Here is a 13,752-nt window from a genome sequence, read left to right as displayed (position 1 = left end):
AGCACAGTGCTACAACAGGGGATAACTGAGAAAGATTATAGTCACACCAAACTGCAATAATCATGACAATGAAATGTTTCAAAAACTGCTTTGGTGATAAATTAGCCTTAACAACATCAAATAAACATTGCTTGTTCAGACAGCTTGAATAAATTTCTGAAATTCGAGTTTGTTTTAATGTTGAGATCACTTTGACTTAGAACATAGTGGCGAGCACTACTGCCTTACATAACAGGTACACTTATCAGACAAAGAATATGTTAGAAAGGAATCCAGTTTTCATCTTTACGTGACCTTGTGGGCCATGAGAACAGTTCGTTTCTTGATTTCTTCATAAATGACACCAACACATCAGAATGTTCATCTGATCTATCTTTTATGTTTCCCACATACCATTTATGATCCTATATGCATGCCACATATTTCCCTGGCTAATAATTGTCATTGCTATCATTAGACCCTATTTGAGCTGCTGCTGCATCACTTTCACTACTACTACCAACAGTTACAACTGTGTACACATCATCATCTGATAGCCTTCTCATATACAGTTTGTTGGTAGATTGGGGAATAAAGCTATGATGTAACCTAATATCTGCCACAGGTTTGCATTTTTCATAGTGCTCAAGTAGATCAAACTTTACACAATTATGCAGGACTGATTCCTGATTGACAAGAAAGAACTGAATGCCCTAAATGTGGTCCTTTGCCCAATGGTACGTATCAGAGACACTTCAAACTTGATAATTTATTATTTTTCACAACCTTGATTTTTTTGAAGATCATGTTCAGAGATGTAAGAATACATGGTAAAGGCTGATTAGAATATTTCAATGGGATTCATAAATTATTTCAAAAATGCATGGATATATTTGCATTCAGTAACACACCTGAATTGAAGTGTTTTTTTTCAAGTATGGTCAGAGGACACTCTAAAAAATTATAACTCACAAAGTAGGTTGAACACCATCCTGATTTATTTTGTAGATCATATTCATAGATGTAAGAATATATGGTAAAAATCTGAAAAGGCTGAATAACTGGTGACATGGTCAAATTGTGGCCTGAAGTGGGGTATTTTTAGCTATGTCATAAAAAGTTGAATGCAACTAAATTTTTTTACAGGAGATCTAATAGACTTTTAATTACAATAATTGCTGATTTATCAAATGATATATTATAGGCAATTTGAAAACAAAATTCAGCTTTGTATCATAATAAGTCTTATAGCTATGGCTTATTACATAAACCAATGTTTTTTGTTATTTTGGGTTTTCAGGTGATTTTACTGTCTCACTACACAAATCCTAAGAGAGATAAATTTGGTTTGAGATCATTTTTTAATTCTGTGAGATTAATTCAGTCAGTGTAGCAAATTTCAGCCTTCTACCACCATTACTCTTGCAGCTTTAAGCAGCCAAAGTTGCACGAAAATGTATTCCTACCCCCAAAAAAAAAATTTTACAGGGCTGTAAATCAGAAACTATTAGAGATATTGATCTAATCTTTGGCAATTTTTCATTATATGAGTATATGAGCACATGTAAAATTTTTCAAGGCATTCTGAAGGGGTTACCTGGAAATTTTTCCAAAATCTGGATGATTTGTCATGGAATGACCCAAAATCAGGACTGGAAAGGCCAGTTTCAGGTGACTAACATTGCTGTTTGAACTACCCGTTAGTCATCCTGGCGAGTTATAATTAAAATTTTGCTACAAGTCTTTTAAAACTTTTATTACTTCACTTTTTGAAAATGGCCATAATGTCAAATAACTTGGAAACAGGGCGGGAAAGGCCAACTGTAGGTGACTGATGGTGGTTTTTGTATTTACCTGTTAGTCTTCCTGGCGAGTTATGATAATTACCATTATGCTGCAGAATGTCCTGTAGTTTTTCTTTTAATGCTGTAGACTATATGTAAACATTGGTTTTATGCTATTTATGTTTTTTAAACTTTGTTTTGTTTTACCTTAATTTCCTTTTATGGATTTTACTAAATTTCCTTTAATTTTAACTTTTTACCAGATGTTTGGCATATATAACCTAGCTGCTTTGTGCCATTAAACACCAAATCAACCAATCAAAACCAGAAATAAAATGATCTCTATTAATAAAGCCAATATTTAAAGCATATTTGTTGCCTGTAAAAACATATTTGTTTTCAACATAATTTTGCCATTTTTACTCAATTTAGAGAAATGTTTAAGAAAAACGTACTTCATTTATTATGTATTATTAGATAATAAAGTAAATATAACTCATATACAAACTGATGATTATGCAATGAATTCTTTTATATGTACACGCACAGGTTTTTAAAGCTTTGAGAAACATAAAATAATGAAAGGTTTTTTGCAGAATTTCTCAGTTCATCCTTTAATTATACTCAAATGTTTTACTCTTTTGTGTGATTGTAACCAATTATGTTTAATTTTCTAATAACTCTGGTATAATAAATTAATTAGTGTGGATCATGGATGATATTATTTATTCCTGCTTTTATTGTAGTTTCCATTTCTTTTTTTGATGCTTTCTTCTAGCTTTGTCATTCTAGTTACCTGTTCTGTTTGTTGTAGATTGACTGTTTGAAATAGTCATACATTAAAAGTCAGGCAGTCAAATACATACTTTGTTAAATGTAGTAGACATGAATTTTTCAATTTAAAAACAAAAAAGTGAGAATATATTATATCACAAAAGTTATAAGTGTATTGTAACTTTAGAGAAAATGTTATAATAATTTGAGGAATTAATTAAGGCATAATACTGTCATTTATTCACATTACAATTTTCTAATAATTTATATTACAATAGTAATAGTTACTTTTCTTGGCTAATTGAAAGTTAAAAATATTCAATGTTCCAGCAAAGTTGAAAATCATGAGAGGAAGGGCATCCTGGCCAGAAATGTTGTGAATGTTAAAACAACTATTAACCTATTCTTGATGGGTCACAGGTTAAAGGGCATGTCATTGTATTTGTTGACTTGTATTTAAATTTTCGTTGAACTATTTTACAAATTTATGTCAATATGTTTTTATCAAGCTGTAGATTATAATTCAAATTTGATAATTATATATTATTTAATTTCTTTATTTAAAAGTAAATATTAAAAGAACACATCTGAATATAGAATTTAGTGAGTCACATGGTATGTTGAATACAGCACTGTTTAAAATTAAATATTTGTGATGTCAGAATACAAAGTCTATGGTTTTGTACAAATTAGAAATCGAATTACTAATATTGATAAGCTAGAATATAAAGTAAGAACCTCATATCTTTTTATTTTGTTAAGACGTGGCTTATGTACTGGATCAAATACAGTGGCTCCATTTAAAAAAAAATGGTCCTTTATATGCACTTCAATATATGATGTGAATAATGAATCAGTAGCTTAGAATCTTCTGAGTGGTTTTCTCAGCTATTTTAAACTATTAAAGGACTACCACATTCTTTTGATCCAAAATTTCAAGGAGGTAGGTTGTATTTTTAGTCTGCTCAAAGTTTCATGTGTTTTTAGTTCTACATATATCTTAGTTAGTAAGCTTAGTAAATTATGGTGGAATTTTATGGTATCAGTGCAGTTATTTATGATATTTTTTGTTATTCAACTGTATATATAAAACCTAAAAAAATTTGTTTGATATCCTCTGTGTGTAAAATTTTAAAAGGTTTAGCAATTTATGTTCAGCAACAACCTGAGTACAAAGAGTATAGTGAGAAGGGATAATTGTTCGCTTTACTTTTTGCCTATCAGATTCATGCCAGAATTTTCCTTTTCAGCATTATAAGGTAAGTTGGTTGCTTTGCACCTCCTTACATGAAGAATCTGCCATACTTTCTCAATTTTTTCTCCAGGAAGATACAGGATGGGTTGGTTTATCAAGGTAGAAAGTCTATTCTTTGCATCCATGAGTAAATTTTGGTTCATTATTCCACATCTTTTGGGGTTTTATTCCTACTTGTTTGTTGTGCCCAAGATACAGGAGTTTGATGTCTGATTATTGATTTTTTTTAACTAAATGAATACTTAGATCCTTTAAAGTTCATGTTAGAGTCATTCCTCACTCTGCATTGGTATTTTTTTACCAGAATGATGGATGATCATGTTCAGTGTTGCCAATGCCTATTTGCATCTTCCCATCGTGCAGTCATCCTGCCAATATCTGTATTTTGTGCACATGGGTCAAGTGCTAATACCAGCACCATACATGTTCTGCTAAGTTGTAAAGCCTTTTTCTCTTAACCTTCATTCCATAGGTTTGTGCACACAACATTGCATGAAGACAACTGGTTACTGCTTGCTACCATCTTATCAGCTGGCAAAATGACTCAAAGAGATTCTACTTTCAGAAGCATCCCAGAGCCAAGAAATCAATTCTTATCCCAACTCTTTATATTGTTCATTTGGGTGTCTTTTTCAACACATATTTCAGTTTGGTTCAGCCAACTCACATTCAGCTCCGTGCTGTGGAACAGACAATCTCACCCTTACTCATGTCTCCTTCTCCCACTGAAAGGATGGTTCTTTCTTTTTAAAGATGTAGACATCATTTTAATCTCTCATTCTTTTGGGATGAGTGCACATGAAATCCATTCATTGGTCTCTTTTTGACTAAAGGATCAGGAACAGCGATCAACTGATGCCCCAATCTCCTTATTCAAAATTAGCATCTTCAATTTAAAGTGGTGGTCAGATCAAATAATACTACCTCTGCCACCAGAGGTCAATCTCTTCACAGATACTTTGGTTCAGGGATGGGGTGTATGTCTCAATGGTAAGAAATTCAAGGGCCTATTGATGGGCAACGAGGCTTCCCTACACATCAGTGTTTCAGAACTTCTTGCTGTTCACAGGGTATTATCTCAAGGTCTGGGCTTATTGAGGGTAAAAATCATCATGCTTCACTTCAAGAATTCCATGGTGTTTAACTTTTCCTGTCAGGAGTCACTTGATCCAGGGCTCTTTGTTTTCAAACATTGAATTTTCTTTATTGGGCTTGTCCTTGTTATATCATCCTACTAGCTCGTCTTGCTCTTGACTCAACCAGATTTCAGCCAACAGAATGGATGCTACATCATGATGTTTTCCATTGGATTTGTACTCTGTTTAGGACATCAATAATCAATGCATATGCCATCCATTGGTACACTTAATTACTGGCATTTTGGTCTCTGAAACTTTACCTTGAGTATTGGCAATAGATGTATTCAGTTAGGACTGGATGGGATTCCATCTTTATGCCCTTCTACCAATTCTTCTATTTCCCATAGTCCTAGCTATTTGTTCAGTCCCTTGTTTTCTGTTGGTAACATTAGATTGACTGGCTCAACTCTAATTTCTGCTTCTGTGGTCCCTTCAGAATTACCCACTTTTTCCACTTCCTCTGTGGCTGTTTCTGTTGAGTCAGTAATGATCCAACATTGTACACCCCACCATCTTGAAGCTCAAGCTCCATACATGGAAATTATGCAGCCCTTAACACAGCATTTGGGTTCAACTTCTAAATTGCCAAATAACTCTCAGTTTCTGCATAGTACCACAGTACCAATCCAGTTAGATTGAATATGACTCTTCTTTTTTATCAATATAGCTTTAGTGCACTGTTGTGGAAGAGATTCCATTGTCTCTTCATAATTCCAAATGCATAGTGATCCCATCCTGTGTTCTTGGTTGAACATAGTTGTACCAAATTCTGGGAACAGTGGATGAGTTCTGTTTTCTCAAATTGAGTATGGCATACAGGATCTTGGCATAAGTTTGGGGTGTTGCCTTTTGAACTTTTTCAATTTTAGGAGAGGATTTGTCCACATTAGTGTTGCCTACCTTCTTGTTGGAATTCTGGTGGCTTGGAATGCATTACTCTACAGCTATAGGTTGGGATCCACTTACAAGCATCTGTATATATTTTGCAGTTCAAGTGCCCTATAATTCCAACCCTGAGCAGTGGAACCTCAGCTACCTGGTTGGAGCCTGGTCAATAATGGTGATGTATCACATCAAATTCCACCTCAAGTGCATGATTTAGGTTCTGGGTGAAGAGCATACCTGTTCTGGAAGTAGTGTAGTTTCTCATTAAGGTTCTAATCTCCTTTGATCTGTGGAGATGCATTCTGCATGGATAATCACCTCTGCAGCCTTTCTATCTTATTAATGTGAGATTTTAACTGTTATGTGAAAGGAGGTAAGTATGTTTAGGAAGATAACATTTTTTTAAAATCAAAAATGTATTTCCAGTAAAACTTACCATCACACTCTCCTGCCTTTCTTCCTACTAAGAGCCAGCATAAGAAACTACAGTTTGGATAAGTCTCAAAAAAGTGACAATATTATCTGAAAAAGGTGCTTATATACAGTACCAAAATAGAGGGTGTATTGACATTGGTGGAAATGTCATGAGACAGATATACCCAAAGGCAATTAAGTGGAGAATAAAAGACTGGAGCAAACCAGAAAAAATCAGACCAATGCTCAGATGGGGAAAGGAATAAACCCAAGGAGTAGAGTAATAGCTTTAGTGTGAAAGGAGGTAAGTATTATTGGAAATAAGTTTCACATTTAGAAAAATATTAATTTTTCTAAGTGGAGTTAAGATATTGTATTAGAAATTAGAATTTTCCTAAACTGAAAATATATTTCCAATAGATACTTACCTTGTCACATTTCCCAGTCTACCCTCTCCACTTTTGGTGTGGTTTGATCTGACCAATCTCTAAGTAGTTAACAACTGCATTATTAAAGAGGGTGTTAGTTATAATAGGGATTGTGTTGCACTCCTCTTGGTGGAAGGTTACTGTATAATCATTTGCATGTTAGTGTACAAATATCTCATTTTAATGTACATGGAGGTAAGTGAGAGTATGAAGGTTTGTGGCAAGCAACACTTTGGGCTGATAGGAGGTATATCTATATGAAATATGTTTTCTATTTCGGAAAATGTTAATTTTATTATTTACATGTACATCACTTTACACTTAGACTTTCCAGAGTCTGAGTAAGACTGGTGTCATCAATTCTCAGATGTATCTTCAGTACAAATACTTTTCTAACTCATTTTCTGTGTACAACAAGCTTATACATTTTACTAAGTTACGTATTACCAACTGGGACTGAGTGGCTTTCATATTTCAGAAAGGTTTTTGTCCCAAATTCGGGGCCTTTTAGTGAAACATTGTTCTTGTGCTGCATACTCTTATTACATTATATAATGGTCTCTTTTGCTATCTATATTAGCCTGAGCTTGTTTACTTATTCTATTAAAACCCATTACAGTTGAATTTTTAGGCTTCTGCCACTTTGATAGAAGCTGCATTTTCTGTAGTTGCTCTCTACAGTCACATTTAGGTGTATGTAGATGATTTATGCAAATATCTTTAATGAACTCGCTAAGCACCTGTGAATATACATATTTTAAAATAGTGTTATTTTGTTATGTTATCTTGTATGGAGAACAGGTTGACAAGTTCATTGAAACACTTATCTACAGATTCTCTAAGTAGTTGATATGTTACACTAATATTTATTTGCAAACTTTGTTTTGCAAAAAGCACATAGATATATAATGTTTTTTGTTTTTTTTAGATAAGCTATTGAAGAAGATTGGGAGAGAGATACAGCTTTTACCACAAGTTCTCCACAGAATGGTAAGTTGTCAGCATATTAGCAAAAAATTACTTTAAAATTGAGTTTACTACTGTGAAAAGTTTATTTTTAGAAGACTTATAATCTCTGAATTTTATGTACTTTATAATCAGTTGTCTAAATACTTAATGTTAAAACTTGTGTACGTGAGAGTAGTTGCACCAGTGGTCAAAAAACTTTACCCATTCTAGAAAGAAATCTTACTTATTGTGAAAGTTGTAACTTATAATCTCAATTGATTTTAGCTTATGAAGTTTACATGTAGAAATTTGAAGACATGACTATTTGTTCTCACTTTTTTTTTCTTGCAGGGTGAACTTGTAGATATTTTACAAGAAAGTTTACAGAAAACTGATAATCTTGCCCTAGATGCCACTTTAGAGTGAGTATTAGAATAATATTCTTATAATAAAGATATTAATTTAAATGAATAGACTATTTCAAATTAGTAATGAAATTTAGCTATGGACCTTTAAAGAAAAAGACCTATGAAAAAAATTCCTCATTATCCTATTTAATCTTAGCTGCAAATTATCTACATTTTTTTCATACTTTACTGGTAATTTGACTTTTATATTATTTATTATTTCATTCTCATTGATTATTTAATTGCTTATTATATTTTGGTTGAATAAATATTTGAGTGCAAATACTACGTAATTTTTACATTAGTTGTTATATGATTTCGCTAAAAATAGCCCTACTTCAGGCCACAGTTTGACCATGGCCTTTTTACCATATATTCTTACATCTCTGAATATGATCTAAATCATAAAAAGTTGCATGCAGCCAAATTTTTTTACAGGAGATCTAACAGGCGTTTAATTACAACAATTTCTGATTTATCAACTGATATGTTATAGGAAATTAGAAAACAAAATTCAGCTTTGTATCATATTATGTCTTAGAGCTATGGCTTATTACATAAACCAATGTTTCTTATGATTTTGGGTTTTCAGGTGATTCTACTACCTCACTATGCAAATCCTAAAGGAGATAAACTTGGTTTGAGACCATTTTTTAATTCTGTGAGATCAATCCAGTCAGTGTAAGAAATTTCAGTCTTCTACCACCATTACTCTTGCAGCTTTAAGCAACCAAAGTTGTCCGAAAATGAATTTGCCAAAAATAAAAAGAAATTAACTAAATTTTACAGGGCTGTAAATCAGAAACTATTAGAGATAATGATCTAATCTTTGGCAGTTTATCATTATATGGGTGGATGAGCACATATGACTTTTTTCAAGGTATTCTGTGGGGGTCACCTGCAGCCCCCTGGATGATTTGACATGGAATTACCCTTTTGTTTGTTTATTCATCACCAATTTATCAGTAATTTACTGAGCAGATTAATAGATTAAGTTCAGCTCTAATTACTGTGGAAATGGCAAAAAATACTCCAACTTGCAATTAATCAATAAAATGAATTTTTAAGCAACAGTAGTAGGTTCATACTACAGTACATACAGATTATAGACTGTAAATGAAAGTAAAGTATTTTTCTTTTATATTATTCATTGACCTAAAACCCAACATAGTAATATATATTTACAGAATTTCACAATCATAATGGCTGGAGATCTTCGATAAAGGGATTTGTTGGAACTATAATTAGGGTGTTAATTGCTGAGGCAGTTCCAATAAATGATTTATTTTTGTGAATTATTTTCTTTTAAATATTTTACAACCATGTGATACATAAGTAATAAAAATGGAATATAAAAGTGTACAAAATTACACCATTTAAAATTTTATTTTCTCAATTAAGTCATCACATTACCAAGTAATTTAAAAAAAAGTAATTATGTAAGTTTGTACTTCATTATAAACTTTTGTTTAAGAGATAGAGGCATGAATATGTGGGGTTGAGTATATTTTATTGAAATGGTTTTGAAACTGTCATCATATCATTGCAGTCAATGTCACCACATCCAGTTAAGCTCTGTATGATGACTCCACATCTTGACAACATACCTGTAGCACAGTTATCATTGAAATTCTTTACTGTAAGACATAGTCTTACCCAAAGCATGCCATTCCTCTTTCGTTGCTTTCTAGTGTACAAGGATGATTGTTTTTTGATGCCTATTCCGTATTCCGTTCTTTCCAATGCCATTATGTGCAAGAGATATCCCTGTCATTCAAATTCTAAATCCTCGAATGTATTAATATTTTGTATTCGGAAAGTTTACTACATACCTCTCCAAATTTGATGAAGTTATTGGTGAGATTGTGCTACTTGTACAATGAAATTACATTTTAACTATATATCACTTGTGTTTGTCACTTGCTGATTTACTTATTCAAAATTGTTTTCATATAATGTACTTGGCCCATATCATAGTCACATGGAGAATCAAGGAAAATAAGGCCAACATTATCAAATTTTATCAAAAAAAAGGTGAGACCAAAAAACGGATTAGCAGTCAAACTGGTAGCTTCACTTATAACATTGATGAGAATTTTACACCAAATATTCATTCATTAGTTAGCCAGACCATGTTTGTTGTTCAATTTACAGCATGATGATGGGTAAAATAGGCAAGTGCCTTTTACATGCTTACAATGTGTACATAATAGTTTGAATTGTGTCTGTTTTTTTATTGTACTAGATGAAGTAATTTTAGGTAATACTTTGAAAGAAACAGTAGTTTATTCTAAATTTTCTGTTATAGTTATTTTAACATAAGTATATAATGTGTATAAATATATTTTAATCTTCTATTAATATTTTGAGAAAGTGTAATATTTTAGAAACAAGACCCAAAACATAGCTCTTTCAAATAGTTGACTTTTCTTCTTCTGGAGAATTAAAGGTTATGTTAAATGAATGTGATGAAATATATAGGCTCAGATGTCAATGTTACATAAACTGGATTTTCAACATGAATTGGCCTTGAGAACTAGCCGATCATAACCTAGAGTTGTTTATTTCAAGTTTAGTCTTGTATCATAATAGTTATAAAAATTGCTAACTAATTTCTATAAAAATAAAATCAAAATAAACAATAGAAATAAAATTAAAATCAAATAACAGCAAAAAGCAGTTGGTAATAGAGAAAATAATAACATAGCTTAATAGATAGGAAATCAATTCAATATATATATATAGAGAGAGAGATTTGTAAGGAAGAATAATACTAATAATGTAAAGTAAGTTTAATCACGAATTTAGTGTTGGAACTCTTTTCAGAGACTTACTAATGTCAACAACCTCGGAATTGAGATTGATACCATTTGGTGTTACAGTAGTTAATAGTGCTATCTAATAAGCTTTTTTAATTTCTCTGATTCTGTTAGATGTAAAATTTATCTCTATACCTATAAGATTAATGTCTTCAAGAGAGTGGCCAGGCATGTTAGTGTTGAAAAGTGTATATTTTTACTGAAAGTACATAAAAATATTTCAAGGTTTATTACTTTACTGAATGATAAAATTATTTTATTCTATATGGATATGCAATTTTCTCTACCTGGTATAAATTTTTTTCATGATAAGTTACTTGTGTCACATGTATAGAATTTGTTATTATGATTGTGAGAGTTTATTTTCAGTGGTATTTAACATTTATTTGAATAATTATGTGTATGAGATTATATCTAGGAAAAGTTGTAAAAATTATGCTAAGTGGATATTAGCAAGTGTATTGAACTATAACATAGTGTATATAATTATATTAAAATTTCATTTCTCTAGGTTTATAGTTGCTCTGGCCCGTGATATTCAAAAAGATTTCTACCCGTACTTTCCTAAAATCTTCACTTCCATATGCAATCACCTAGAAACAAGAGACACTGATATTTTGGAGCATTTGTTCTCATGTCTTGCTTACTTGTTTAAATTTCTGTGGAGATATATGGTCAAAGACATTGAGAATGTATACAGGTGAGTTGTAGAAGCAAGTAAAAGTGGCCTTTGTAATTAACATTCAGTTCTGTAAACAACATATTGATTGTTGTGCACATTTGTGATTATGGTTCGTAAGATGCTGAGGCAGTACTGATTTTCATATTTGGTGTTATAAGGAAAACATTGCAGAGCTATTACTAAAATGCTTAAAATGTTATATAAGAAAGGGACAAAAAGTACATTAATGTTCACTCTTGAGATCAAAATTGCTAATTTGTGTTAAGATAGTGCTCAGAAGTTGATTTCATAACAAGTACACAGTACAAACAGTTTATTTTCAATAGTATTTATCTTCTACTAGAGTAAAGAATTGATTATATAAAGTTTTTGGTTTTTTTCTACAAGATGGATACAATACTTTTAAGTCAAATTTATTCTTATACATTTTTTAAAAAGTAATGATAAATGTATGAAATATAAGTATTGAAACTAAAATAAAGTAGCCTGATATAGTTTTAAAAATCAGTGACATTATACAGGGTGTTCAGAAAGTCACTGAGCACTTATATATTTATTAAGAGACAAAACTGCACAGTGACTTTCTTGAACAACCTGTATTTGGAAAAAGTAAGAAAAGTTTTTTTTGGCTGTACTCATTAGAGAACATACCCAAGAACATCTGAGAAACATAATACATTAAAATCTAGATAAACAAGTGGCCTGCCTAACACTTCAGTTTGCACAACCATACCCTTGACAGTTTCAAAATATTTGTTTTTCAAGAAGGCCCTACAAACAAACATAACTGTGAATTACAAGAAAATAAGATAATATTTGACATGGGAACTATCCACATTAATGGGATAAATTAAATAAGATAAATGGGCAAAATATATTTTTTTTCACTTTTATCTTCATAAAACATTTTATAAAGTAAGTTCACCAATCTTGTGTATACTTTTACCAAATTCACAGTACTATATATTTACTTTTTTAAAAACTATAAAGCATATGTACATTTGTATGCATATGTTGGTGTATGTATATGTGATTATTGTTTCTCAAAATACACACACACATGTGTGTGTGTGTGTAGTTTTATAAACAATAACAAAACATTGCACAAATTGAAAGGATCCTCAGGGTACAGATTATAACGTGAAATATAAAGGGTGCCGTAGATTTTAGAAGTGCCTGCAAAAGTGGGACCCACATTGCAATGGGGATACACTGGCTATCAGCCTTAACCTCCATTTGCTAGTCTCACATGAAGAAATTTTTAAAAATAAGTAATCGTAACAAAATAATCAAAGGAAATAAATATTAGAAAAGCAAGATGCAGGTGCTCAAGTCCACAATGTCCCACATCTATATTACACCCTTCACTGCCTACAGACAGTTCTGGGAGAGTGAGTGCTTTTCAAAGTAAAGAAGAAAAAATAACAAAAATCTATATATTTTGAAACTTAACTAAATTACATCTTATGCACCTAAATGGTTTTTGAAATAGAAGTTTTGCATTCATAAAAAACTAAGATTTAAATTATCCCTCATAAAATTAAAGAAGTGCCATATTGATTTATCATTTCATAAGATAAAAACTAGTACTCAAAAATTACAAGAAAAATGTGGTATAGTTCCCATTGATAAAACTAAGTGTAGTTTTGGCTGTATTTGTAAAATATTTAATGCATTAATTGTGATAAAAGAAAAAAAACAGTGCACAAAAATTTAAACTTGTTAATCAGTCTAAAGACACAATAATTAATAATTTCATTAAAGCTTATAAAAACTTTATTCTAATCCAAATTATTTTGTAGATATACCTTTTCTGTATACTATTCCTAAACTCCATTAATCTCTGATTAAATTTATATTTATTTCTAGTTCAACAAGAACAATTATTAAACTGGCCATTTGATTTAATAAATTACTTAATATTTTATTTGATAAATTTAAAAATGTAAATAATAATGAGAAATGCATGTTTTGAATAATAAAAAAAAACATATTTTAGAATATCTAAGAAATTTTGAACAATTAAGGGTGTTCAAACATTTGGTTTTACCACTCTATATATCAAAATTTCATTAAAAGTTTCAATGTCTGTTATGGATTAATTATTAGGACTGTTTTGTTGTCCTTTTATAGCACTGGAAGAAAGAAAATTTAGCCCCCAAAACATAAAAATATATTAAATTTCTGCATTTGTAATAATTTTTTCATTAATCAGATATTTAAACAAGTAATAGGAGT

At 31.1% G+C, this 13,752-nt stretch overlaps 1 protein-coding gene across 2 annotated transcripts in view; it reads left to right on the top strand.

Annotated features, from left to right (window-relative positions):
* LOC143222206 (small subunit processome component 20 homolog) overlaps positions 1-13,752 on the top strand; it is a 187,109-nt gene that overhangs the window by 16,740 nt on the left and 156,617 nt on the right. For both annotated transcript variants that reach the window (XR_013012094.1, XM_076448333.1), the window contains exons 3-5: positions 7,587-7,648; positions 7,958-8,028; positions 11,344-11,532. Coding sequence is in view for 1 of the 2 variants with exons in the window: in XM_076448333.1 (XP_076304448.1) it covers positions 7,587-7,648; positions 7,958-8,028; positions 11,344-11,532 (322 nt within the window). In the remaining variant the exon portion in view is untranslated. The remainder of the gene's footprint in view (positions 1-7,586; positions 7,649-7,957; positions 8,029-11,343; positions 11,533-13,752) is intronic.

Source organism: Tachypleus tridentatus, chromosome 8 (genome assembly GCF_004210375.1).
Source record: "Tachypleus tridentatus isolate NWPU-2018 chromosome 8, ASM421037v1, whole genome shotgun sequence".
Lineage (NCBI taxonomy): Eukaryota > Metazoa > Arthropoda > Merostomata > Xiphosura > Limulidae > Tachypleus > Tachypleus tridentatus.
This window is presented reverse-complemented; position numbering and strand designations above follow the sequence as displayed.